The sequence below is a fragment of the Phytophthora infestans genome, genomic scaffold (assembly GCF_000142945.1).
Source record: "Phytophthora infestans T30-4 supercont1.50 genomic scaffold, whole genome shotgun sequence".
Classification (NCBI taxonomy): Eukaryota; Oomycota; class Peronosporomycetes; order Peronosporales; family Peronosporaceae; genus Phytophthora; species Phytophthora infestans.
The window spans coordinates 621,255-643,449 of NW_003303709.1; the positions used below are offsets into that span (position 1 = coordinate 621,255).

The window sequence follows — 22,195 nt, forward strand, 5'->3', positions numbered from 1 at the left end:
ACTTTTTGTGCTATAACCCCCCCCCTCCCTCTGCCACAAAAGTATGTAGCAGTCAGCGTACCAATACTAAATAAGCCGGACTGATTGTCAAAAGTATGACTGTGCATGGGAAAAATAATATAATATTATTAAAATAGATATAATATTCACGAAATTACTGATTATTGCTTAAAGGCGTATTTGAAATACTACAGCTGCAGATTTGAAAAGATAAATAACTCAAGATTTAAAAACGTACTGAAAAAAGGGTAACAGCTTATTAATTGCAATAGCTACTGTATTTATGTTCAGAATTATTTATAGTTGAAATCTGGTGTTTTAATCCTTATTATCGAGTGATTTTTTCAGCAGCATAATAACACATTTTATTTCCCATGCTCAGTTTGGGACCCTCAATCAAAACGTCCTTTTTTGGTAAATGTATCAAAAACTAGGAGTAAAAACACAGTGGATGGGAAAGATTTTTGTTTGTGAAAGCCACCTACACCTTCCGAAAAAAGTGATTGGCCAATAAGGACTAAGGAATAAAATCTACGGGTGAAATCACTTCCAATAAGCAGGGCATAATGGGATCGTGAGCTTTGTATTTCTTAAGAGGAGGTTTGGATGCAACGACAAGTACATGTAAACGAACGATATCACAAGGAAAATATGATAAATGAAGCCGTTGCCTATTTTACCACAACCAGTAGCTGGTAGAAATAAGGATAACGACAAAAAAACATTCAATCAGTAATGTGTTGGCAAATATTTAAGCCAATCAATTGCATGCTTCGTCCTTCACTGTTCGAATGACTTTTTCAGCGTCTCGTTTTCTTCCCGCAAAGCCTCCAACTCCTTCTGCGCTTGCTCCAGTTGCTTGGACTTTTCGTCCAGAGCAAGAGCATTTTTAGTAAAAATTCCGATCAGCTGGTCGTGCTTTTTTTCAAGTTCGACGAGTTTACTTTCCGCAGCCGGCACATGAACACGATGACATCTCTCACCAGCAGTCCTGGTCGATGGCCCACTTGAGTGTTGGGTGGTAGGGGTATTACCTAGCTCACTTGCTGGCTCACCGACTGGCTCGTTTTCTTCTCGACTCGTCTTCTGGCTATTAATTGCGTGGCGCAATTTCTTCACTGGCCGAGGAAGTGGAGGCGAATGTGTAATCTTTGTGGGGCTCTGGGTACACTGCAATTCTTCATGAGCACGCTTACGCGTGCGACCGCTCCTCGGTATTTCGTCCGCGGTAGATCGTGCGTCTAGCTCGTCGCAGGACCTGCAAAGGCAATATTTAAAAAAAACTATCCTAATATTTGTACATTTTCCACACCTACAAGATCTCGAGTTTATACGCGAGTTCCGACACATCTAACAATTATACAGACGCGTTCAACACTGTTCTAAATAAAATAATACATAGCAGATATCTAACCTGTGGTGTCAGGGGCGGTAAAGTGAATCACATAACCCCGTTTCAGCTGTGTTTTTCTGCGAGCCCCTACCTTTTGGATATTAACCCAGACGCCGTTGCGGCTGGTAGCAGCATTGTAAATGTTAGAATAAACGTTGGTGGTATAATGAACTTCCATCAGCTAATCTACCTCAGATCCTCAATATCTACTTCAGGTTGTCCGCAACTGTCCTTGCCCTGCAGTCGGATGATGCAGTGCTTCATGAAAACGATGTGTGTTATCAGTAAGCTTGTCAATTTTTTTTAACATATCAGGTCACTGGAGTTGAAACAGTACCAGTGCACTGATGAAGTGTTTGGGGATATGGATGTCGCAGCGTTTTGCAACGCGACCAATACAGTGTTTGGAGCGGGACAGGTCGTAGTGACCTGGCAGGGAGCCTCTCTGCGTTTTGGTGAGCAGCACTAGTCGCCCCCACGGCAGCGATGGCGACGTCATGGTGCGCTTCGGTCCAGCAGCTTACTTTTAGTGGCAGTAACTTGAGGAACACTGTGACGTTGCAGATTTTTCTTCAAATATAAATATCTGATTAGTTAGCCTGTGATACTAGCCCAATTAACAATAAGTATTAATATTTGGTTACAACTACTACCCGAGCAGCATTAGCTATTAAGAATACTAAATCGAAGTACCGGTATACGCTATACAATACCCGGTCTCAGACACGCTTGGTTTAGCAGAGAATTACAAGCAAGATCTTCGATTTCCGAACGCTACGTCGGTGACATTAGTGGACTGGGTAAACCGAGCTTTGGCATTTACGAGCGCTTTGCCGCGCTTATAAAAGCTTTGTGTAGCTAGATAACAGATTTTTCTTTTAAAAAAATATCATTTTTTAGTTTCATCCACAAAATTATTATGGAATCTTTCACTTTCCTGCTTTTGTGAAACTACTGGCTCAAATTGCAAAGCAAATATTTTTCTGGAACAAAGAATCTGTCCAAAACCGGTCTGTTTCATCACTAATCTGGTTCGTTTGTACATGTATGACCTTTCTAATTTTTTTGCGGCAAAAAACCAAGGGCTTTTCATTACCACTACGCAGTGTATAAATTTAAAAGGGGATGAATGTCGCGCAGATCCTGAAAGCCACAGCAGCGTCGGCAACATTTTCACCAAAGTAGCGCCCTGCATGATCAAGAGAGCACCAACATGGCTCTAAGTCTAGCTAATTAGGTCATGCTCAAGCCAGCCTATGAAGCGCTTACAGTTTTAAGCACTAGCACGGATTCATTAAACTCTGAATTACGCGAGGCTGCTTCACCCTGTTTGATGCCTTTATCCAGTTCCTAAGAAACCAGTGATACTGTTGAAACGGTTCCTGTCATTTAAGAGCAATTTTCTGAAAAACGTAGTACCGGGTACTCCGTTCGAAATGTATCGAGCACAGAAATCCGTTTATAGCTGGTCTACCGTGAGTACAGAAATAGGAGGCAATTCACAGTTGTAATATTGAAATTTTGCCCTTAGCGCGACGAAGTTCATCAAATGCGCCTCGGGTCTTCCTCCTCTTCCCATTGTATCTCGAGCTCTCGAGAGGTCATTGCTGAGCTCGACACACTCGTCGGAGTCGTTGGTTGTAGCCGAAACTGGCAGAATCCTCTGGTAGAACTCCTGTCGTCAGTATCGCTATAGCGATCAGTCGTACAAATTGCCTCGTAAATATCCATAAAGCAATGAAGCTCCACCCAATTCTCGCAATCGGCATCCTTAGTACAAGAAATAGCATCCACCGTAAGCTCTTCAAAATCGCACCATCTTCCTCCTGTGATCTGAAGATCAAAAACTTCAACTTTGTCCACATACGCGTGGCACATTGGGAAGAAAGGTTCACCAGCTACAGCATTCGGAAACCATACGCCAATTGATAATGAACTGTTCGCGTCGGATTTACTATTCGTACCAATCTGCTTCAGTACAAGCTGACCATCCATGTATAGGTTTGTACGGGCAGAGCTGGCGTCCCACTGCATTACAACCTCGGTATACGTGTCGCCAACAGGTTGTGGTGAAGTTAGTGTAAAAGGAATATCAGAATTGGTTTTCGCCTGGTACAACGCAGATTTCCAAAGTGGCAGAAAAGGGATCTTGTCTTTCTCTTCGACATCTTCATAATCCCCCCACCAAACCTGCGTAAGAGTTCCAAAAGCTGAACATGGCTTCATCCGCATAACCAAAACGCCAGAATTCTGTTTCAAGATAGTTTTGACAGCAGCACCAACGCGACGAGACTTGCAGGGCTCAAGAGAGCTGCAAGGTAGTGGAGTTATCCCATCCAACGCCCATTCCGTGAATCGATCGTCCGTAGTACGGTCCCGTAAAGACCCGTCATTTGTCATCGTCTTTCCTACTGGAGCAACTCCAGCATACAAATCCCCGTTTGCTGTCAGCTCCAGCACTCGCTTGCCCAGGATAGTTTCTGTCACACAGCGCACATTGTCCGAGTGCATACCTCCATTGACATTTCCCTCTCCCCACTGACTTGTGATTGGCTGCCAGTTGGTGTTGGTTTGGACGTTCCCAGCTCCACCGTCACCGGGACATTTCGCGAAATCATCCTCCATAACAAGAACATGTGCGCAGGATTCGAAAGTGTATGCAGTACGTCCCGAGCAGCATTTTTCCAGAGAAATGACTATTTCCGTGTAGTCACTCATCTTGAGGCCATCTAAACAACTCACTGCGACAACTTGGACTGTTCCAGTATAAATTTCCACAGGTTGTGTATAGAGAGACCCCGATGAGCAGGTCAAAGTTACGTGTGCACCTGTCGTTAATACCTGATACCGTAGAGTAGCGTTGTCCGTCACTGCAGCTAATTGCACGATTAAAGTTTGCGGTTTGATAGCACTACAGGCAGTAGTGTAGGTTGGCTTCACAGCTTGAGCACTTACTGGCCCCCAAGTCACTACGGTACTATCAGCACATACCACACCGACACAGCAGGTTACTGCTCGAACCACATCGTAAACTTTCACAACCAGATTGATCTCTCCAGAAGATATTGAACTACTGCACGTCGGCAAGTCTTTGTCAGATTTTACGACCGAGTAAGCCACACCGAACAACTGATCGGTGGCAGTTGGTGGGGAAATTGTGAGGTTCATGAATCCTGTGACAGTTGTCGCTGGAAGTTCGTATTTGAAGGTAGGTATACGAGGATGAGCGACAAGATTTTTAGATTCCACGAGCTTGCTGGGGAGTAAATCGGTCCCACACGCCACCACTCGAATCTTTGCATTGAACGTCACCTTGACCTCTCCAGTTGTGGATAAAATTTTGGTGCCAAATACGCAACTGGGTACAAATGAAGATGCTGTGGTATTTTCTTCAAGAGGTACGACAGTATATCTCATGGATGTGCAATTTGTGCACTTGACGCTAAGAGTCCACGTATCGACGCTCGTTGACGTATCCAGTACACTAGTGATAGTTGGCTCAATTGCTTGAACCAAAAATCGAGACGAGCGCACGGGGTAGCTGCTGACCAGTAGCCCGTTGACTAGTAGACATGCTGCAGCATGGACGTAGCCACTTGTACTAAGAGAGACCGTGGCATTGTTGTAATGCCCAGGTGTGTTACATACTGGGAAGGCCTGAGCACCATCTCCTGTTGTGAACTCTACCCAACTTCCAGGAACTGGGGAAGCCACGAGAACATCAATTCCACCCACTCCAACTCCACTGCTACTGTTGAATCTAGCACTTGGTATAAAGGAAAAGTGGGGCACGTTTAAGCGCACTTCAAGCCGCACATTGTCGATAGCCCATTGATCAAACATGTTTCTATATGTCCAGAGTTCTCGTTCCTGACTCCCCAATTGCCCTTGCATACTTGTTTGGTCATTTTCCGCAGCAATCACTTCATCTCTCGTTACTCCAGTAGCAACATCGATAGGAAAACTTGAGTGATTCTTCTGCATCCAGAAGAACTGCGAGGCTTGATGCATTGATAGTTGGGGTAGAATCACAGAGTAGAAAGAGAAGTTACTACTTCGAGAAGTAGGAAGTGGGATCTCCAAGATCTCTTTCCATGAGCTGATATTATGAGAAGCAGCACTCACTGGTAAATACCCGAATCGAACTTCTTCATTCAGGTCTGTCATCTCACACGCAACGCGGTTGTCGCCCTGTGCGTCGTATCTTTGAATTGTTTCAAAACCGTACACGTGATAGAAATGCATTTTACCATGGAAACCTTCCAGTTGTAAAGGCGAAGTGAGTGCCAATCGATCACCCAGAGACGTAAAGAACAACGCGTTCGTTCCGTCAAAAGACCCGCACGCACTGCTGGGATATCCGTGCTGTTGTCGACTCCAAAATGAAGACGTGAGAGACGTTGCGTTATCGAAAGAATCACGTTGTAAGACTACTCCATTCCACTCCATGGAATCCACGGAATACCCGATAGGAAATGATAAAACTGTGACCGATTGCGAAAACAATACAGAGCTTGTAGAAATGTTTCCTTCCAGTGTAGCAACGTAGTCGATCGTCATATCTCCGGTGGACATTGCACGAGCAGTGATGCCACTTACAACCGAAACACTTGAGCTGAAAACCACGAAACTTGGTTCAAAACGCACTCCAGCACTTGTAGGCGTCACTCGAACAAATTTCGCATCAGTACCTTCCAAGTACAACCGCAGTTGAAGGCCCTTTACAGCCTCAAACACTTCAAAATTTGCTGGCAATGGAGTCGCGTATAGCTTGAGCGAGATTAAACCTGCCACTTGTGCCAGCGAAGAACCAATCAGCCCGACAACTACCGTGGCGAGCAGCATGGTCACCGTCATGCTAGCGGGCCTGCAGGAAACTGGTCCGCCAAAAATATACACCGGGCATGGAAAATAAAATCTATATTTATGCTGCCGAAAAATTCGCTCGATAATAAGGATTATAATCTCCAGATTGCAATTATAAATAATTCCGTTCAGAAGATACAGCAGCTCTTGCAATTAATAGATGTTTACCATATTTTCTGTAAATCAAGAGATATTAAATATCTTTAGAAATTTTCTCTTTTCAAAAACTGCAACATATATAATTCCATATGCGCTTAAGCAATAATCAGTAGTTTCGTAAATATAATACCCATGATAATGATATTAAATTATTTTTTAAGCCCTGCGACACACATACCGGTTACTTTCGAAGTATACTTTTGGAAATCAGTCCGGCTTATTTAGTACTGGTACGCTGACTGCTACGTAGACTTTGTGGCGGAGGAAGGTTGACACTTTAGGGCCACATCTCGTGGCCCACGAGATGTGGCCTAAAGTGTGGGTAGCGATATCGAATACAGTATCATTCGATTGCCACCTTCATCCTTACTGTCCAAACCATCAGCGATGCACTTTGCTCACAAAAGCTTTTACTAATGCACCACTTTAAAACTGATCTGATGCCCTCCTCCATTTTTTCGTCCATCACTCGCAGACACACATTTTCCTACAGTGGTGTCGACGTGATTAAGGGCTCTAAATGAGTGCTTTTGAGATCCATTGTTCGGGCTGTTACACGTACCGATATCGAGCTACGGAAGGCATTCTGATTCCCAAACAGTACTTTAAGTAGTACACAACGGGGTTTCGAGTTTAGACCCGATCCGCTTACTTGCTGCACAGGGTGCAGTCAACACGTTGTGGTGAACCTTTCACTACATCATCTACTCAAAATACCGGTTTTACTTTGGTCACATTCTGCTACACCGTCACCTTCTGTTACAACGTCATACACCTTATGACATTTTCGGGCTTTTAGATAAGCTTAGCAAAAAATCAAAGAGCCAATCAGACATTCGTATTTAGAGAAAATTCTAATATACCGGTAATGTCGCTGGTATTTGTATTCGCGGGTTCACTTTTGAAATAATTGCTGGGCGATCGCGATGTCGTCGCCGCCGTCGAAGCTACTACCTTGGGGACGACCCGTGCTGCTCGCCAAAAACTAGGGCGAGGCTTGTGAGGTACCAGAGTGTACCAGTGCCGGACTGCCAGCGAGCAGCGCTGGCACCGACGTGTAGCAGCGGCCACACGGTCGTGTACGCGATTGTACTCCATATTCCTCCTGCGATGGTGAGAGGCGCAGCCTCTCATGGCGGTTGCAGCCGCCCAAGCCCTCAGCTCCAGCACGTGCGGCTAGATAAGACAACAAGAGTGGTTAGCAACTGCTCACTAAATAAATCATGGGTCCCAAGGTTGAGGGGCGGGCTGCGGCGCAGCTTTGCTCTCACTTCCAATCGTACCAGCGAGTACACAAGCTCCTCACCTTGGTGTTCCCGCCGCGGCATTCTGCCAGGCAACTCCCTGCCTTCGACCTCGTCTATCTTGCTCTTTCTTTAAGTATACGTGCTGCTGGAGCCTACGTCACGCTGACGGTAACTACAAGGCACACAGCACGTCTCAAATTATGAGCCCAACAACAGAAGCAAGCCGAGACAACAAACGTACCAGTGGTGCGGAGCAGCGACGCGAAAGGAGACAACCAGACTGCAACAGGAGCGGTGCCCTCGGGGTCAAATAGCGTCGACTCTGAAGAAAATGGAGATTTGACAGAAAATTCTAATCCGACGATTGGTGATCATCCCTCTCGGGTACCTGTGACAGTGAAAGATTCTGTATTTCTATTGGCGGAATCAAAAGATGGGCAACGCTCATTGGCCAAACCCGCAGAAGAAAAGGAGACAGCAAACTGGCAACTGACCGTTCGCTCATTGAAAGAACGATCGCCTTCTCCCCCAGTTCGACGCGAAGACACCTTTGGAAATAGCTCCGCGAGCCGCAGACAAGCTGACACTGAACCTGAGGACAAAATGAATCGAGTAGCAGCCGTAGACACCCTGCAGGTGGACAAAAAGCTCTTCAAGCCGGAGGATTACCCCGCTTGGCGCCTACGAGTGCTTACAGGTCTAAACATCTCAAACATGGCCCAGCTTGTCCTGGGCAAGAAACCCTTCAACGACAGCTTGTCTTCTAGCGTGAAGGACTGTTGGAATAGCAGATATCGCAAAGCAAATGGCCTTCTTGTCTCGGCCATCTCTGATGAAACCCTTATGCGTTACCAGGACGTGGTCAACCTGGCTGACCCTGTCGAGCTATGGCGGGTGTTAGCTAAGGAATTCGGCCAAGGGCGAGGGTAAACACGGTACTGATTTGGGAACGAATCTACGGGCGAATGCTTCGCCCAGACGAGCCCGTGCGAGACTACATCGCCGACCTACTGAAGATGCAGCGCGAACTAGCAGAAAACAATGACCCCATCTCAGACTCGCGACTCGCTAAGGTTATGCTGACCAAGGCTCACGCAGTCTACCCAACGATTGCAGATGAAGTTACGGAGAAGCTACGCCGTGATCCAGGCTACAAATATACGGTGCGCGACGCACGTGGCCGTCTGGAGAATGCAGAAATACAACGCAACCAGCGAGTGCGTGAATCAAACAGCAGCGCTGCGAACAGCCGTGGCCTGGCCAGTAAACCCCAAGCAAATGCTGTGCAGCAGCACAGCAATAGTGAAAAAGGTCCTCGCCTCCAGCGCGGCTGCAAAAATGGTCGCAACCGTGGCTCAAGTGCTGCATCTACAAACACTGGCAAGTCTAATGCAGAAAGGATTGCGATAAAGAAAAAGAACTCGAAGTGCAATGCTTGTGGTGAGAAGGTCCACTGGCGTGGTGAAGCTGAGTGCAGCCAAGGACGTCGTCAAACCCAAACCAATCAAGGTGACGAACAAGTGCGCTCTCTGAGTGGAGCTATTCTCCGGCAACATGAACCGCTTGTCTCGTATGACAGGTAGGTAGAGTGCATGACATCCCGTGATGAACATGCAGAGCACGCAGTTGGTGGAATTAGGAATGATGATCGATTGATTTCGCTGAACGACGTGCGTTCGGTACTTGGGCTACAAGCAGTGGAGCAAATGGAACAGCAGCTCCATCGCCGAAACACTGGAGCTGGTGGTGTTAGTGTGCGTGCTGCGTCGCCACAGTACTCACCCACGAGTCCTCCGTCGAGCCCCGTTGTTCGCAGCCTTATGTACTCTCCTACAGCACCAGCGTCACCTGATTACGCAGTGACTGCAGTAATTGGAGACGACGAGCATGTCCCTGTCTTGCAGGCAAATGAACTTGAATGGCTTCTCGATAGTTAATCGCAAGTAATCTGTGCGGAGATTCGACGTATTTTTCGTATGCGGAGCATGAAGCTTCCAGCAACGTGATGATATGTCTGCTGTCAGTCAGAAGTCATGCAAGCAAGCGGAAGTGTGGTGCTCCGTATCGAAAACGGAGTCACGGGCAAGTGGGAGCCTCGCCGCCTGGACAATGTCCACTACTCTCCTAATGCCCACGTTAACCTGATAAGCCTCGGGTACATGCGCGCCTGTGAGTTTAAGCTTGTCTTCAATAAAGACCAGAGCACTGCGTGGCTCTGCAAGGGTAGGTTGAAGCTGCGCTTCGACCATCATGACCTGCTATACCGCCTGCGTGCGAAGCGGTCTGTGCGATTGGTCGGTGCTGCTGAAGAGCGCAAGGATGTGATGGGATTGCTGCAGCAATCGCCTTGGGCACGTGAACATGAAGCTCATCAAGGAGTTGGCTAATGACAAGGCCGACTTTGGCTTTAACTCTAACATGCAGTCGTTGAAGGACTATGAATGCGTTCCTTGTTAAGTCGGCTAAGTTCAAGCGTACCACTTACAAGCGTGGGCCACCGTTGCGAAAGATCCCGCTGGAAAAGCTATCTATTGATCTCTGCAGCATCAACCAAGACACAACAACTGGCGAAAAGATGTTCATGCTGGTAGTAGATGAGGCAACGCGATACAAGTGATGTTATCTGCTGAAGCATAAAGACGAAGCAGCCAAGCTTGTCGAAGAACAGGTATTGAGGCTCAACACTCAGTACAAGCGTGCAGGACATTCAGTAACGTTGGTACACTCAGATCAAGGTGGAGAATTCGTGAACACCTACCTGGAACGGTTCTGCTCAAACAAGGGTATTGAAGACTACGAATGCTTACTCCCCGGAAGAGAAAAAAAACGGGATTGTGGAACGGGCCAATGGTATAGAGCTTCCAAGGCTACGAGCAGTACTTCATGCAACCAATCTACCGAACCTGTTGTGGGGTGAAGCTACTCTACACATTGTAGACACACTGAACCTCCTTCCGACAGCTCCATTGATCGGGAAGTCGCCACATGAATTGCTGTTCGGCACGGCACCGGTGCTGCAGCACCTACGAGCCTGGGGTTGCTTGGTACATGCGTACGTACCTCTTGAGACCCGTCCAACGCGAGCAAAGCTGGACCCGCGGTCTGTGCTTTCGATTTTCCTGGGCTATAGTACTACTACGACTGGATACAAGCTGATGGACCTGCGAACTGGAGCCGTGACTACTCGACGCAGTGGGAACGTATATTTTCATGAGAACTTTACTGTTGCGAATGACTACGTCCGTCGGCTACTGCTGAACATGTATTTCAGTGGGGACTATGAGCTTGTGGATGTGATCCCGGTGGTGCCTATCACATCTACACTTGAAGCCCGACTATTTCCCGAAGCAGGTAGCGCAACTGACGTGCATGCGGCTACCGAATCAACCTATCTGCCCCCTGAAAAGGAAATTGGTGAGAATGCGGAGCCAGTGGGGGTTGTTGCAGCAACACCCGGAACTGAGTTGCAGCCAGCGGCTGTGACAAAGAAGAAGAAGAAGCGAAAGCGGCAAGTCTCTTCAAGCCGTGAGCAGGAATCCAGCAACGAGTACCACGATGTACGAGCTCACCTTCAGCGGAGCTACGAAGCTCAAGCCCTCGCAGTGAGAAAGCTACCGGCTCGTCTCAATGACTATGTGGTCGGTTCTGTGATGAACACGACGACGGAAATTCCAATTCCTAATACCTACAAGCAAGCGAAGGCGAGTTAGTATTGGCCGGAGTGGAAAGCAGCGATGGAGGACGAGCTGTCATCATTGCGCGCACATGGAACTCGGAAGCTTGCTGTACGCGCCAAGACCAAGCGTCAGACAGTTATCACAAACCGATGGGTCTTTGCGGTCAAGAGAGATGCTGAAGGGCGAATCCAGCGGTTCAAAGCCCGGCTGGTGATCCATGGCTTCAAGCAGAAGTATGGAGTTGACTATGTGGAGACATGTGCGCCTGTCATTCGGTTTGAGACCATCAGAGCGGTCATCCTGTATGCTGTGAAGCGTGGCTGGCTTTTCTTACAGTACGATGTCAAGACTGCGTTCTTGTACGGTTTACTTTCTTTGCTCATGTACATGGAGCAGCCTGTGGGGTTCGAAGACAACGGTGGGCAAATGGACTGCCAACTCATTAAGTCTCTCTACGGCTTGAAACAAGCACCTGCAGTATGGAACAAGACGTTGCATAACTTGAGAAGCTGGTTCTCAGCCGTTCGGACAGTGACTATGGCCTCTACGCTATGTACAACGACGACGGAGATGTGACGATGATTCTTAGTGTGTACGTGGATGACTTCCTGCTGATGGGACCGACAACTCTGTGTACCAAAATTGCAGAAAAGCTGAAAAATGAATTCACCTTGACGAGCATGGGTGAAGTCAAGCTCCTGCTGGGCATTGAGATTACAATCGACAGGGCGCACAACAAAATCATGTATTGCCAGCGGGCACACATCGACAAGATCCTAAAAGCCTACGGGATGCAGGATGCCTACGGATGCTGGACTCCAAAGTCACCCAGCGAGGCGAAGGCTAACGTGAAAGCCGTTGCGCCTGGTATGAAACTACCGTACCGAGAGATTGTCGGGTCACTGCAGTACCTAGTGTCGGGCTCGCGGCCTGACATTGCACATGCGATACGCCATTTGGGCAAGTACCTGTCGTGCTTTGAGCACAAGCACTACCGTGAAACCCAGCGGGCTCTCCGGTATCTGAAGCAGACACGTGATCATGCACTTCACACGGACGCTGTTTCGGGCAAGGACGTTGAAGTTACGGTGTTCACGGACAGTGATTACGCTAGCGATCCGGATGATGCCAAGTCTATCTCGGGCTGCGTCACGTTTCTTGACGGCAATGTCGTGTCTTACGGATCCCGAAAGCAAGGGACCAACGCTCAGTCGAACACGGAGGCTGAGTACATCGCTATGAATGAAGGGGTAAAGGGCATACTATGGCTGGATGGCCTATTCGAGGAGCTACGGAGGTCTGCGGCCACACCACTACTGCGTGGTGATAACCAAGCGGCCCTCTATCTTACTGCGAAACCGGAAAAGCACTCAGCCACGAAATATATCAAGAAAAAAAATATAATTTGATTTGACATTTAGTGGAGGACGGGCAACTACGGACTTTACATGTGCCTACTGACGACAATACGGCTGACATCATGACCAAGCCGTTGGCAAACGCAAAATGCACAAAGTTTCGAAAGTAATTAAAGGTGTTACCTGTATCAAGTCTAGTTACTGCTACTGCTACTGCTGAACATCAACACTAGCTACCAAATCAAGTGCAAACGTTCGAGCCACTTGCTAGGCTGATCCTGCGGGTCAAGCCAGCTCGACGCGCGTCTCGAACGAGTGGGGGGGTGAGGTACCAGAGTGTACCAGTGCCAGACTGCCAGCGAGCAGTGCTGGCACCGACGTGTAGCAGCGGCCACACGGTCGTGTACGCGATTGTACTCCATATTCCTTCTGCGATGGTGAGAGGCGCAGCCTCTCATGGCAGTTGCAACCGCCCAAGTCCTCAGCACCAGCACCTGCAGCTAGATAAGACAACAAGAGTGGTTAGCAACTGCTCACTAAATAAATCATGGGTCCCAAGGTTGAGGAGCGGGCTGCGGCGCAGCTTTGCTCTCACTTCCAATCGTACCAGCGAGTACTCAAGCTCCTCACCTTGGTGTTCCCGCCGCGGCATTCTGCCAGGCAACTCCCTGCCTTCGACCTCGTCTATCTTGCTCTTTCTTTAAGTATACGTGCTGCTGGAGCCTACGTCACGCTGACGGTAACTACAAGGCACACAGCACGTCTCAAGGCTTTTCCTGACCTCTACGACTTGTCTCGCTCCATGCATCGCATTGTCCGCGTACCCAATCGCTCTGACCTCATCATCCCCAAGAAATACATCAGTACCCTGGTGTGTACAATCCGTAGCTCCTCCATCACGCTGTGTCTAGCTCGCGGTCTATTGTACTCAGCAATGCATCATCCGACTACATGGTAAAGACAATCTTGGAGAACCAATAGTGGATATCGAGGACGCGAGGTAAAACAAAAAACAGGAGCTTATTCCGACAACAATATAGATTCTAACTTGCTTGTAAGGCAGTCGCAACGGTCTCTGGGTAAATCGCAAAAAAGTCGGGATCCGCAGGAAGGTGCAACTGAAGAAAGGTTATGTGATTCACTTCGCGGACCCCGACACGACAGGTTTGTAGCCAAGTTGCTTGTGCTGGGAGTTTTTTTTTACAATGTTTCTACTCGTCTTTTGAACTGCCAGAAGTGTCGGAACTCGCTTACAAATTTGAGATATTGTACGTGCCACTTACAATTTTTATTTTTGAAAAACCACTAACGTAAATATTGGTCTTTCAGACCCAGTGGACTATCGAAAAAGAACGAGGAGCTTCATGCTCAATTGAGCGCGGATGAAAAGTCTGTGGCCGGTCGCACTCGCAAGCGTGTCCATGAGGAGCTCCAGGCTACGCAGAGTCCTACCAAGGTGGTTGTGTCGCCTCCACGTCCTCGGCCAGTAAAGAAATTGCGACGGGTAACCATAACTCAACAGCTGAGTCAAGAAGAGGACGTCAGTGAGCCAGATACTGAGCCAAGTAACACATCTGCCACGCAACAGGCAGCCCCGTCAAGTGGCACGTCGACCATAGCTGCTGGTAAGAGGCGACGTCGCGCCGCTGTCCCAGCTCCAGACAGCAAACTCGCCGAGAAGCACGATGAGCTATTGGTGCTGTTTGCTGAGAATTCTCTCACCCTGAAAAGGCAGTCCAAGCTGTTAGACAGAGGTTATACCGTGAGAATGTAGAAGTGATATTTGCTCTGTTAACCATCTTCCTGTGGCAGCCACCCGTGCCACCACTCCTGTGTGTCCGTATAGTCGGCGGCCGAACCGGTCTTTTCTACCGCCTTGAACCGCAGCTGCTCCAGCCGCACGGTCCGAATCCAACACTCCTCCTCGGTCGTCGCACTCTCGGCAGAACTCGTCACTTCAGCTTGAAGATCTCCCGCAGTTTCGCGATCCTCGGCGCCGGTAACGCCTTCGTGAGAAGATCCGCCATCATCAGGCGTGACTCCACGTAATCGGGCTTCACTATCCCTTTCCTGGCAAAATCACAGATGAACTTCACGCGTATGTCCACGTGCTTCGCACTCGCCATGCTCTCCTCGGATTCTAGCTGCTTAATCGCCGCCTGGTTGTCCATTCTCATGGGCACTGGCTCCACTACCCGGAAACCCAGCTCACGCACCAGCTCCCGAAGTCCCAGCAGCTCGCGCCCCACCTGCGACGCTGACGTGAACTCGGCCTCCATCGTGGAGAGCGACACGCCGGTCTGCTTCTTGCAGATCCACTGCACCACAGCCCCGTCCATCGTCACGACTCCTCCAGTCACCGACTTCCTGTCGCTCTTGTCGGCGGCGAAGTCTGCGTCGCTCCAGCTCTCCAAAGCCATCACGTCGTCCTTCCTCGTCGGCGCCTGCATGGTCAGCTTGACGCTCTTCGTCCCCTTCAAGTACCTTGCAACCCTCTTGGCCAGCTTCCAGTCACTCGTGGTCGGCTGGTGTGTCCTCCTCGTGGCCTTATGCACAGCAAAACTAATGTCGGGTCTCGTGCACCGTGCTATCCAAAGCAAACTTCCCACGAGCGACTGGAAACGGCGGATCGTTGGCTCACCCGGCGCACCCACCTTGGTCAACAACTGCGGCTCGTCTACCTCCGCCTCGTTGTGCTCATCACCAACAGGAACCCGCACACTGTTCGCGTCTGCCAGCCCATGCTGCTCCAGCAGCTCCTCGATCGTCGCCTGCTAGTCCAGCGAGTACCCCTCGCTGCTGTCCAGCTCCACGCGCATCCCCAAGAATTTCCTCACCTCGCCCAAGTCTTTCACGGACAACACGCTCATGGAGCAGAAGAAATCGTCCACCAGACTCGGCTTGGACGCGGTGACCAGGAGATGATCCACGTACACGCCCACGAGCGTCATCTCGCCGTCCTCTCGCTTGTAGTATAGGCACATGTCCGTCACGCACCGTGTGAACCCCGCCTCCTCCAGCTTCGCGTGCAGGAGTTGACTCCACAGCCTACCTGCTTGGCGCAGGCCGTACAACGACTTCCGAGATTTCTTCCCGCGACGCTTCGCCTTTCCTTCGTCTTTGTCCTCGAAGTGTCTGTCTCCAAAGCGCCCGTGCCCTCCGACTCCTCGGAGTCCTCCAGATGCACGCGCATCAATTGTTCGTTCTGCACGTCTGACAACGTCTCGACGTTGCTCACATGCTGCGTCACTACGACTACCTTATCCTTCGGGAGATACACCCGGTAGCCTTTAATCTCGTCGTTCTTTCCCACGATCATGCCCGCCTTGCCTCTTTCACCCAGGGACTTGTTCTTTGCGTCCACGTGCACCGTACAGGGCGACCCGAAAACCACGATGTCACTCAAATCCGGTGTGTTCTTCGTGAGCATCTGCAGTGGCGACTTCGATCCCGGGTTAGCCTTCGTCGGGCTCCTGTTTAGGATATAGGCTGCATATTCCGCAGCATCCCCCCAGAAACTAAGCGAAAGGCCACAGGCGAACACCATGCTCCGCACCATATTCATAACGGTGCGGTGCATTCGTTCCGCCTTGCCGTTACTAGCCTGGTTTCGCGGCTCGCTAATCTGCCGCCTGATCCCGGTATCCTTGCAGAAGAGATCCAGGGTCTTGTATTCCCCACCACCGTCCGTCCTCAACACGTGTATACGGCAGTTGAACTGCCGCTCAAAGTACGCCATGAAATGCTTAAACTTCTGTGCCGCAACGTCCTTAGTCTTCGCCAAGAAGACCCTGCAGTAGTTGGTGCGATGATCAACAAAGTTGACCATGTATCGGTTCCCTAGTCCATCTCTCGGAGTCATCGGCCTCTTCAGGTCGGAGCAGATGACTCCTCCGATCACGTCAATGGGCGAGTTAGCCCCGGTGTCCTTGCGCGACTGCTTCTTCTTGGTCTGTTTGCCCTGGGCACAAGCCAAGCAGTTCGCCCTCACCTCGTCCGTGAGTGCAATCCCGGATGCCGGGTCCTTGGCCATCTTAATGATCGTGTCGTAGTTCAGATGCCCTAACCTACGGTGGAAATGCATGAGCGGCCCGGTCTGCACGTCCCTGCCGACGTCCGCCTCACCTTCCGCCAACACCGACATCAACACGTTGCCCTTCCGCCCCGTGCCTCTAGACTCCATTGCACGCACGGTGAGAACGTTGTTTGTCTTCTCGACGTCAAACACCGCCGGCCCGCCGTTGATGCCGGCTACCACGCGGTGCTTCCCTCGGTACGCGAGTCCGTACCCCTTCGCCTCCAACAACCCGTACGATATGATGTTCCTTTCCAATTTTTCCGCGTACTGCACGTTCAGCAGCCGCACTTTGGTCATCTTCCCCATCGACGTGGTTAAGAGCATTACGCTCCCGCGCTTAGTTACTTTTAGCGCTCCTCCGTCCGCTGCCACGCATTGACTTTCGTAGTCTTCCGCGTCTTCCAGCAGCTCCGGATCATTCACCAGATGACGGCTGGATCCACTGTCCAGGATCCAGTCCTCCGTCTCTGTGGCCGACTCCTCGACCGTGAGCACGAAGTCAGCGTCCGTGCCTTCGCCCCACCTCTTCTTCTTGTTCGGACAGGCCGCCCGCAAGTGGCCAGATTTACCACACTTGTAGCACTTGCGGCCGTCCTTCTCGTCCTCGTGCACATCGTTGACCACGTCTCGCCCCAGTTGCTTGCCTCGCAGCTCGATCTCCGTCGACTGGGCGAAGTGCGCCAGCTCTTCCGCTTGGCGCAGGTAGTCCGTGCGTGCCAAGTTCAGCCTGGACAGCATCGACACTCGCATGTTCGGATCCGCGTAGTGCACGATGTGTCAAGGACCAGGTTGTCCGCACCGCCGCACGCCTCGCTAACTGCCACGAGGTATAGGTAGTGCTCTGTCCAGCTTCTCTTGAAGTCTTCGGTGCCGTGAACATTTTCATGCTCTGCGCGGGTGTGATCTTCGTGGCGAGGTGTGCAGCATCCGCTGCATCGCATGCTCGAGCGTCGGCCGTTCTTCCCACCAGCCTTCAACCTGCTGGTTGTAGTACCTCTCGGCCATTCCGCTGAGATGGTGACCGAGGATGTCAACCTTGACGTCCTCGGTCCACTGGAACCCACTAGCACGCTCGGCGAACTGTATCTGGCGCACAAAGCGCTTGCCCCACGCCAGGAAACCGCTCCCTAGCCCATGGTACAGCTCCTTTCCGTCGAACGGCCGGATCCCCAGCTTCCTCTGCCGGGTGTCAGGTACCCCAGCGAATCCCGGTCCTGGCGACGGTGGCGGTGGCGCTCGATACGCTTGCGGCGGCACATAGTGCTGCGGCAGCGCCGGCTGTGGCGCCTGAGCCATCTCGACGTTCGCTGCTGCATCTCGGTACTCACGTTGCTTCATCCCGAAGTACGTGGCCGGCGAGACGGCAGGCGACGTGCGCCGCGGTGGCGTCTGGTCCAGGGCCTGCCTGTCCATGGCTCTGCCCAGGCCCAGCGACGACCCGAAAACGCTGCTCTCTCGACCCTTGCGTTCTTTCTCCTCCTGTCGCTCCTGCGACTCCTCCAGGCGTCCCATGCGCACTGCGAGGTCCTTGAGTAGGTCTAGTAGCTTGTCCTGCGTTCCTTTCGGTTCGTCGTCCGCCTTCTTGACTTCATCATCTTCGCCGTACTGGCTGCCTGCCCTTTCGCGACTAGGCTCTGCTTCCGGCTTGCCTTGGACTTCGTCCGTGGCAACAGTATGAACCATTGGGCTCATAACCTGTTAGACAGAGGTTATACTGTGAGAATGTAGAAGTGATATTTGCTCTGTTAACCATCTTCCTGTGGCAGCCACCCGTGCCACCACTCCTGTGTGTCCGTATAGTCGGCGGCCGAACCGGTCTTTTCTACCGCCTTGAACCGCAGCTGCTCCAGCCGCACGGTCCGAATCCAACACAAGCAACTGGAGCAGACGCATCAGGAGCTGGAGACTTTGCGGAAAGAACACGAGGCGATGAAAAAGACCCGTGAGGACGAGGTAAAGAAGGGAAAGGAGCAAGCTGCTACTGATCGGGCCAAGAAAGATGCAGAGACCAAGCAGAAACTGGACGAGATTCGTCACGAACGCGACGTTTTGAAGAAGACACTCCACCAAATTTTGGACCAGAACTCCAACGTGCGACCTAGTCGAACTGACTGCTGAGGTCATTTTCTCTTATTGCTATTTTCTAAATGTGTGTGCATTTCTAATTATTGACATTATTCAGCTTGAAAAATTGAAGCGTCAAATCAAAGCTGGGCATGACGAGTTGGCTTTATAGAACCGACAGCGAAGTCTCTCTCAGACGTAAGTTTGTGTTGCTTTAACAGTTATGTCTGCTGTATTGAAACGTTGTTGCGTGGATCGTAGGACCCCTCCTTCTAAGAAACAACTCGTTCAGCTTGAAAGGTGGACACAGGAAATTCAACGGCGTCAGGCAGAACAAGAAACGTTAAATCGGTTGGTACAGCAACTGGCCAAACACATTAAAGGCTCGGCAGTGCAAACCAACACACAAGCCAACTTGTCGGGGTCCAGCGAGTCGCAAGACTCGATAGATGCTGCACATCCACGCAGCGATCGCCGCAACTCGCAGCTGTCGAATGAGCAATCCGAAATATCGCCGAGTGACGTCCCGCTCACGGTCGATGCAGCTGACGAAGAGACGAAGGGCGGCGATGCTGCGCAAGAGCGACCTCCGTTGTTCACCATTTTTGAAGCACGCAGCTCGACGGCAGACTCCAGCCGCAGTGAAAGCAAACCCGCCACTCTGTCCAAACCGCAAGTTTTTCGTACGCAAGGTGTGAGCAGTACGGAGAGCAACGAGAGCAAGACGCAGGAAGGTGCTGGAGATGACGAGACAAAGGGCAGCGTAACATTTACATGCAAAAATTGGCAACATAATCTAACTCGACATCACGGCAGAATCGTAATCGAACTCATAATCGATCCTGGATTACATTTGAGGAATACGAGCCATGCAAAGTACATGTTGCGAAGCTGCGTATTTAACATCACTTGCAATCCTCTTCCAAACGTGCGAACCTCAAGTAATGCGACACGGCAAACTGCTAGCATTAGCCTTTGTGGGCACGTCCGCTTTCGTAGCAGCGTCGAATTCATCACCAAAGTCTTCTCTGAGCGAATGGAACGAATGCTCCGAAAACACCTTCCCTAAGGTAAATAATACGGGATTATACACCTAATGTGCGGTGTTCAAAGCCCTGTACTGATGCCCGCTACAGAGGTTCTGCTAGCCTAGATTTAACCAACACCTTCTTGGTAGTGGCTGCACATCTTTGCTCTAAGCATGCCAAGAATACCATAAATTAGTTCATTCTTTAAAAAAAAAATTCGTACGTATTGCTTAATCTCGCTGAGCATTTCAAAGAGCTAACGCTCCTTTGGTCTAGTCGCTCAATCCTTTTCGTTTTCTTTCAGCATACGCTTTATCTCCCCCAGCTCCTCTTGCACATCGCGAAGCTTGGATTCGAGAATGTCAAGTCGATCAAGCGCAACAGGCTCAAGGCGGAAAATATACTTTGTCGCCCACGCTGAGTCAAGAACACGGAGCTTGTCTGTAAGCTCCAGTTGAAGAGCGCCACCCTCCAATGCATTTAGCTGTCGACGGATCCTCTTAGGATCAACTTGTGACGTTATCTGATCGTCACTGGTGTCGTCATCTGCATCTTCTTTGTGTTTCTTCTCCCCCACTTCTCCATCAGAGTTTTCGTCGCCATCTTCTTCATCCGATTTCTCATCGTCCTCGTCAGATCCACTCGAATCTTTGTCAGAGTCATCGAGGTCGCTAGCAGCGCCCATCAGGTGATCGAGCGCTCCTTGGAAAACCTGTGTAGATTGCACACAATATTAGCAAAAATATTTAATACCACTACACTGAAAAGAACTTACAGGGACGTAATCCGCGATAGCCACGTTAGGGATCGTGTTCATGGTCGTCAAGAAGTCACTCTTTTCCAAATCCTTCGTGCACCTGCGTAATGTATATATTTTTTTCTATAACTTTATCGTCTTTTTAGAGAACACAGACCATACCATCATTCTGTACCATTGTTTTTTGCTGTTTCGGTCCTCCAGTAAAACTCTGAGCTTGTCTGCCTCACAAAGCGATACGTTGGAGCTGGATACGGAGCAAACGCCGTGATTCCAGCTTGGACCTTGCCGATATCTCCCATGACACTTGGTCAGCAGAATTTGTAGTTCTTGTTGATAATTCTAACTAAAAATCAATTTGAAAGAGAAAAGAAGAAATCTATCGAATTAATTCATTGTGAAATGCCTTGATGGATGTATACTGACGACCTGAGAACAGTGGACCTCTTGTATTGCATCTAGTGGCTTCATCGATGTCGCCCACGGTCATGGCGGCTGTCGACTTCTTGAGCGTTTGTCGTGTGCACGATAGTCACGAGATGATCTCTTTGCTTGAAAATAGCCATCGCTACGAAGAGAATCGCCATCTAAGCGCGAGCTTCGCGAAACGGAAGGTGACCTACTTGTACTTCTCCCTCCAAGACGGGCTTGATCGCGAACGCTCGAGTACGGGGCGTGCTTCCTCGATCGTGATCTCGAATGTGATGGACTCCTGCGTTCACTCCCGTGTCGTCGATGGGAAGAAACCTCGCGCTCTCGGCTCCTATTACGCCCACGGTCCTCGTGACGACGTCTCTTGTGCTCGTTCGCATCGTCACCCTCGTCACGTCGACACTTCTTCTCCCTCTTTGCCTCTTTCTTTGCTTTCTTTTTCTCCTTCTTCATCATCCTCTTCTTTTCTTTTTTCTTTTTTTTTCTTGCTCTTCTTGTTCTCAACCGAAGAGGAGTCTGACTCTGACTCGCTCTCCTCATCAGCTTCTCCGCAATCTTCAATCACCACCGCCTGCATCGACGCCGGCTTGTTGTTCGCTACAGTCTCTACATTCTCCATCTTCCGTACCACGTCCATTCCTCGAATTACTTCCCCAAAAACGACGTGCTTCCCATCCAAATGGGGCGTGGGGACTGTCGTAATGAAGAACTGACTACCGTTTGTATTATTGCCTGCATTGGCCATTGACAGCAGTCCCGCCTTCGTGTGGCAATATCTGAAGCTCTCATCTTCAAATTTAGCGCCGTAAATGGACTCTCCACCAGCTCCGTCGCGGTTAGAGAAGTCCCCGCCCTGCAGCATGAAGCCTTTAATGATGCGGTGGAATGGCACCTTTTTGTAGTGTAAAGGTTTGCCCGTGGTACGCCCCAAGCCGCGCTCTCCGGTGCATAGCGACCGGAAGTTTTCCGTCGTCTTGGGAACCCCAGGGTACAGCTGGATCACGATGCGCCCCGCGCGTGAGCCGCCAATGGATACGTCCAAGTACACGCACGCGTCCTTCCCCATGTTGAAAATGTGATCATAGTGATTGGACAAAAGAAAAAAAATCATTTTGACCAATCAATACATCACAACG

General features: G+C 50.1%; 5 protein-coding genes across 5 annotated transcripts; 3 read left to right on the forward strand and 2 right to left on the reverse strand.

The window, feature by feature from the left end:
• Positions 1–2,938: 2,938 nt before the first annotated feature.
• On the reverse strand, positions 2,939–6,238 carry PITG_17162 (uncharacterized protein; the record flags this gene model as incomplete). Its single annotated transcript, XM_002897009.1, has 1 exon — positions 2,939–6,238. One exon carries the CDS (start codon positions 6,236–6,238, stop codon positions 2,939–2,941), a length of 3,300 nt encoding a protein of 1,099 aa, XP_002897055.1.
• Positions 6,239–13,247: 7,009 nt separating this feature from the next.
• Positions 13,248–14,329, forward strand: PITG_17163 (uncharacterized protein; the record flags this gene model as incomplete). Its single annotated transcript, XM_002897010.1, has 4 exons — positions 13,248–13,571; positions 13,760–13,779; positions 14,030–14,244; positions 14,289–14,329. The coding sequence occupies 4 exons, from the start codon at positions 13,248–13,250 to the stop codon at positions 14,327–14,329; spliced, it is 600 nt and encodes a 199-aa protein (XP_002897056.1).
• Positions 14,330–14,824: 495 nt separating this feature from the next.
• PITG_23102 (uncharacterized protein) lies at positions 14,825–15,478 on the forward strand (the record flags this gene model as incomplete). Its single annotated transcript, XM_002897011.1, has 1 exon — positions 14,825–15,478. The coding sequence occupies one exon, from the start codon at positions 14,825–14,827 to the stop codon at positions 15,476–15,478; it is 654 nt and encodes a 217-aa protein (XP_002897057.1).
• A 3,299-nt stretch (positions 15,479–18,777) lies between these two features.
• On the forward strand, positions 18,778–19,666 carry PITG_17164 (uncharacterized protein; the record flags this gene model as incomplete). Its single annotated transcript, XM_002897012.1, has 3 exons — positions 18,778–18,824; positions 19,104–19,543; positions 19,659–19,666. The coding sequence occupies 3 exons, from the start codon at positions 18,778–18,780 to the stop codon at positions 19,664–19,666; spliced, it is 495 nt and encodes a 164-aa protein (XP_002897058.1).
• A 1,784-nt stretch (positions 19,667–21,450) lies between these two features.
• On the reverse strand, positions 21,451–22,125 carry PITG_17165 (peptidyl-prolyl cis-trans isomerase E; the record flags this gene model as incomplete). The annotated part of the gene is made up of 1 exon (XM_002897013.1): positions 21,451–22,125. One exon carries the CDS (start codon positions 22,123–22,125, stop codon positions 21,451–21,453), a length of 675 nt encoding a protein of 224 aa, XP_002897059.1.
• Between the last annotated feature and the right edge of the window lie 70 nt (positions 22,126–22,195).